Source organism: Drosophila busckii, chromosome 3L, assembly GCF_011750605.1.
Source record: "Drosophila busckii strain San Diego stock center, stock number 13000-0081.31 chromosome 3L, ASM1175060v1, whole genome shotgun sequence".
Taxonomy (NCBI): Eukaryota; Metazoa; Arthropoda; class Insecta; order Diptera; family Drosophilidae; genus Drosophila; species Drosophila busckii.
Genome location: NC_046606.1, coordinates 14,137,155 through 14,143,193, shown reverse-complemented (window position 1 = coordinate 14,143,193; position 6,039 = coordinate 14,137,155). Strand labels below are relative to the sequence as shown.

The window sequence follows — 6,039 nt, the reverse complement described above, 5'->3', positions numbered from 1 at the left end:
AAACATTTGTTTTTAAGTTTAATCAATTTCTGTGCATATGCACCCTCTGTTAATTTTTATTTAGTAATTTACCTTTAAGGTTTTTATTGTAAATTGCACATTTTTAATGATTGCTTAAAATATACCGCTTAACCAATAGCTTCACACGCTAGGCCAATCGTTCTCAGCGGAGGTTGTGTCTTTTTGGCTTTATGCCGTTGCATTTTTGTAATTAATGGCCATCCCCAGCAGCTGGGCAATTATACAAACATACAGCCCAGAGTCCAGGGCAGCTTGACTTGTCGCATTTGGGGGCTATTTGGGGAGTCTGTAGATACTTTTACAATGAACTAAACTCGAGACCTATAAGCGACCATAAACAAGAGTTGAAATTCACGTTTTACGATGCGGCTGCTTGTTGTGTTTTGTTCGTTGTGTGTGTCTGTGTGTGTGGCAATTACAAGCTGCACATAAGTACAACTACAGCTACAAATAAACTTTTTGGCTGCTTTTTATGGCCATCAGCCCCAAGGCTCTGCAGAGTTTAAAAGTAGGCTAAATGCTAAAGGCCTAGATTAAAGTGGTTATTAAACAAATTTGTTATCTTAATGCAAACAACATAATAAGCGAAGCTTGTGCTGCTAAACAAATTTGTAACAAATGTACAAAATAATATTATTTTATTTCTTCTGCAACTCATTTAGAAACTTTGCATATATTTATTTTATTTCTAATTGTATGCAGTTCATTAACACATTTAAAACAAATAGTATTCAATATTTAGCTTTAGGTGCAACTTATTTAAAAAATTTAAATATTTTTATAAATACAAAAATTTACTTTTGCTTTTATTAGCATTTTAGTTATGCTTACAGCACTAAAATTATCTACCCGCTCTAATTTAATTCAAATCTCTTCTAACTAACTCACACACATGTGTGGGCATAATAAAATCTCTAACTCTAACGCAAATTAGCTTAGACAATGTTAGAGTCACATAAAAATCTGCAGCAAAGTCTTCTAATTTTGTTGTTGTTGTTGTTGTTGTTGTTGCTGCTTTTGCTTTGCAGCCTCTTATCTTATCGCTGATAATTTGGCCAAGTAATTAAGGCAAACTTTTTGCGCCTGTATGTGTCGGCTTTGGCATTGGCTTTGTTTGCCTTTGGGGAGCGCTACAGCTCGGTATAGTATATCACGTTTGACGAGCCGTGTCAAGGCAAATGCGTTGCGTTTCAATTTTCTACGTGCGCCACATAAAGTTTATGTGTAATTTGTTTTTATAAGCATTTCAGCTCAGAAACTTGCCGAAAATTCTATTACAAGTTTACAATTGTGTTAGGTCCATGTTTTTGCGGGCTCTCTACAAGTTTCGGCTGCTGCGACTTTTTGGTCTTCTTGTTACTTCTTGTGCGTTAATAAACCATAACTAATAGGTCTAGCGGTGCTTTGGGTCCGGCGTCTAAGCTGACTTAAGCTCAAATTTCTATAGAATTGTAAGCTTTAAAAATTATTTGTCTGACTGTCAAACTAAGCTCTCGCAGCATTTAGTTTGTACAATAAAATTGCAAATAAACAAGCAATACGAATAAAGCGCAGAGAAAAATACAAGCAAATGAAATTTCCGCTTGTGTGCCAAAAAAAAAAAAAAAGAATGAAAGTAAATAAATAAAAACCTGTTCCAAGAAAATGACACCAGCAGTGGCATTTAGTGGCAGCTCGCTGCCCACGCCCAAAATGGCATCGATAGCTAGAATGATGATTGCTATACACTTCGAATGGATATAGCAAATATTATTTTTAAGTAGAACAGATACAACAGCTATATAGTATAACAAATGCTTTAGTTAAATGGCTTTTTGCTATATGCAATAAATTAAATTAAAATGTAGCTTTAATAAATTCCATAATGTGAAATTATATAAAGATTAATCAATTGATAATAGCTATAGCAATAAAAGCAAAGAAATTAAGAATTAATTTTAAAAAAATCTAATATGTGAAATTAAATAAAAATTAATCTATCAATATATGTGATTAGTTATAATAAATATAAAATTATATTGAGAAATAATCACATATGCTGACAAATTAATGCCTTTTTAATTTCACATTAATCTTTATACAAATTCTACGAAATTTAAATATCAAATTGCCAACTTGTATAAAGATTAAACAATCGTCTTAGAACTCTGGTCGCTGATTATTGTTTGCTTTAAATTTAAAGAAGTGTATTGAATATTTACTATAGCCAAGTATACAATTGTATCGTTCTATTATAAAAATTGTGCTCTTGTTTGCATTGTTTGTGCTTAACTTAAAGTGTCGTAACTGTGTTTAGCTTTATAAGTTCCCACACAGCGATCTCTCGATTTCTCTTGCTTCCTTTTGTGTCTGGCACGCCCAATTGTTGACCAGCTTAGTGTAAATTACAGTTACCCAACCAACGCGCGCGCACACACACACACACAGAGGCAACTACATACAACATTTTTAGATAATATCTTTTGATTAGTGGCAACCGCAAAAACTTTAATTAAATTCGCACACAATTCTCTGGGCAAAAGTTTATGCAGCATTTGGCTCTGTCATCCAGATAAGTTCAACGACGCATAACTATAGTCTAGTGTCGGTGTCTGCCACACTCCCAGGACACACGCATGCGACTAGCTGTCGTCGTTGTGCCACCACTCGTCGACTTTAAGAGTTTTGAGTGTAGAACAAAAAAAAAATAAACGAAGGCAAACTTAATAGAGAACTTTACATAGAAAGTTAGATTTTGTTGGCTAATGAATTAATTAGTTGGCGCTACAGTTGAAGCGCTACTTGAAGTTTGTTCGTTAAAAATGAATTTTTATTCATATAGTAGGTATTGCACAATATATAAGTATGTAACCCTTGCTATAAGCCATAAATTGTTTGCCTCTCAAAATTGCAGCACACAACGGCAAAGGCTAAAGCAATGCACAATGCAACATAACTCATAAACATATTGCACCATTGTTTGTTGTTTGTCTCCCGAGTGGTTACGTTGCTTGTTGTTGGTAACTGTGCAACGCTTTAGCCCGATACACGTGGTGCTTGCACTTGAGCAGCAAAATTTATGACTATATTCTGATCGTTCGATAGCTATACTTTATCACAGCTTATAAAATTAAAGCATTGAAATTATAAATTAAAAACATATTAAGCAAAACAAAAAACGTAATTTAATTATAGAATATGTAATGTTTGCCTTGCACCTTTGGTTAAAACAGCTTTAAGCCACGTTCACGCGCAAACTTGCGGACTTCAGTTTGTCTTCGCTCGCACTTGGGTGCACAAGTTGAGCGTGAACATCGCTTTGCTGTTAGCAAATGACATTACAGCATCTTTACAGCATGAGAAAAAGAGAGATAGTACAAAAAGCTTAAAATCAAATGAAATAGAAATATATAGAAATTGAAATATGCTTAGAATCTAAAAGGCTAAAGTAATTGTTTCGTTGTCTACTTAGAGTTCTTCTTCTTCTTCGATTTGGGCATTTGCGCAAAGAGACGGAAGAAGTACTCATCGCGCTGTAACAGACGACCACGCGCATATGAATGTATATCAGCATCCATATTATGATCTCGCAGCCACGAGGAAGTATTGCACGTGCTCATTTCCGTGCGCGGCTCATCAGGCAGACTAGCATGTCCTGCAAGCGTTTAAACATAGTAATAGTATAAAATCATAGCTTACTTTTGCTATTTCGAGCACTTACCTGCTGTCATAACCTTGTAGGGCTCTTCCGATTCTAGCGGTTCACTCAAACCGATTTCGTTCTTGGCCAATATGCGTATCATGTACTCGTGATTCTCTTGCAAGTCTCTGATTTGGAATTTCTGCACACCGGCGGGCACGCGACCTACCTCAATCCACATGGACTTCTTCATGTCACGTATGGCAATGTGATAACCCAGCAGTGGCGCACCACCATCTGACTCGGGTATGCCCCATTCAAATACGTGTGCATTCGCGGCAATAACACGCGCTTCCAGCGGTGCCGTCGGTGGCGATGGTACAGCTATGCAAATTTGTATTATTAACTAGTTCACTAGATTGGATTCGATTCTGGTTCACTCACTTGCATGTGTCTTGAGCGAAATGCTCTCGCTGACGGCTGGTGCACCTAAACCAGCCTCATTCTCCGCTGACACACGGAACCAATACTCGCACTTGTCTTTCAGATTGTCAATAGTATAGTGCAGCTGATGGGCATCCAATGTGATGACCTTTGTCCAGCTGCTCGATGTTGAGGAACGTTTCTCCACGCAGTAGCCTAAAACAAAATAATATTTTATACCCCAATTGATTGTTAACAAATCTTTTTGCTTACCTGTAATTTCAGAGCCTCCATTTCTAGCCGGCACCTCCCAATCGAGTGTAACGCTGCGACTTGTTATGTCCGGCGCTCTCAGATTTTGTGGCGGTGATGGTGGCGCTACTCAGCAAAAATTATGAACATCATTAATACAGGGGTAAGTGATACATTTATTTGTTAAATTTAAAACCTACCCATATTGGCTAAAGTAGTCAGCAATTAAAAGCATTAGCAGCATTAAGAATAAAAGCAAGCGTTAAGCAATTTAAGTTTATAAGCAAAAATAAAGAAATGTTGACTTACTTATTGTACGTGTTACAACAATTTTCTCTGTTGTCTCGTACGCTTCGCTGGTGCCAACTTCATTTCTGGCATAGATACGGAACATATAGCCCTTGTTGCGTTTCACTTTATCGACATGTATGTTGGTTACAGTGCCGCTTGTGATGCCCACTGAGCGATAAATGGTTTCAGTCTCTTCCCTTATTTCCACAATGTATTCGATTATCTTGGAGCCACCATCGCTCTCCGATGGCTGCCAGGCCAAGTTGAATGAAGTGTCATTCATGCCAGATACAGTGGTTGGCCCACATGGCGGTGAGGGTTTCTCTGCAGTAAATTATTATAATTTTTATAGAGTACTTGTAGTAGCATTTATAATAAGTAAACTTACCAAACTTGCGGGTTATTGTAACAGTCTCACTTTCTGTGGGTTCGGATTCACCAATCGGGTTACTGGCGACTACACGGAACATGTATTGGGCATTCATGGATAACTTTTGCACAGCATACGAGTTGATTTCCTTATCGAAGTCCGATACCTTCATCCAGATTTTGTTTTGCACATCGCATTTCTCTAGTATGTACTTGTTGATGTCCATGCCGCCATCGTCAATGGGCGGTGTCCATTCCAACGTAATGGAATCCTTCTTAATGTCCTTAATCTCCAGTGAGAGCGGTCTGCTTGGCTTGTCAATCACCTGTACTGTGCATTCCGTATACGTGGAGCCCGTTTCATTTGTGGCCGTCACCTTATAACGTCCGGAATGCTCACGTGTGAGCTTCTTAACGCTATACGTCGAGCTAGTCTCTGTTGTCTCAATGCTAATCTCCTTGCTGGTTGTCTGCTCGACAGTGTCCTTCTGCCAACTGACTGTCGGCTGTGGATAGCCACGTACTGTTGCTGGAATGGTCAGTGTGCTGCCTGTGCGCAATTTTTGTGACAAATACTTGTCCTCAATGTCTATGCTTGGTTTCTGCAGCAGTTTCAGTCTGCACGTCGTCTCCACCGAGCCCTTCTCATTTGTTGCCACACACGTATAGCTCGCTTCAGTCTCAATTGTTGTCTTTTCAATTATATATTTGGCCACACGTTTCTCATAGCGCAGGCTGCTCGACTCAAAGGCTACGCCATTCTTTTTCCATGTCACAGTCGGCTCGGGTATGCCACCAAATACACAGGATAGCGTTACTTCCTTGTTTAGCTCACTGATCGTATCCTGCAGCGGTTCCCGTACGCTTGGTGCTTCATTTTGCACCTTGGGCATCAAACGTATGGGCGCTGATACTGGTGAGGGTGGTGATGGACCCACCTCATTGACAGCGATGGAACGGAATACGTACTCCGTGTCAATTTTCAGCTTGCTTATTGTATAGGTTGTGTCCTTAATCTTGCGTATCTCAGTCCATCTATTGAAACACATAATTTATAGCTACAT

The 6,039-nt window shown here is 38.6% G+C and overlaps 1 protein-coding gene across 1 annotated transcript in view; it reads right to left on the bottom strand.

Moving 5' to 3' along the window:
• Positions 1-2,824: 2,824 nt before the first annotated feature.
• Positions 2,825-6,039, bottom strand: part of LOC108598379 (titin) — a 69,233-nt gene continuing 66,018 nt past the window's right edge. The window contains 6 exon segments of the mRNA XM_033293699.1: positions 2,825-3,655; positions 3,722-4,024; positions 4,085-4,279; positions 4,337-4,441; positions 4,625-4,930; positions 4,995-6,010. Coding sequence (XP_033149590.1) covers positions 3,465-3,655; positions 3,722-4,024; positions 4,085-4,279; positions 4,337-4,441; positions 4,625-4,930; positions 4,995-6,010 — 2,116 coding nt within the window. The 3' untranslated portion in view covers positions 2,825-3,464.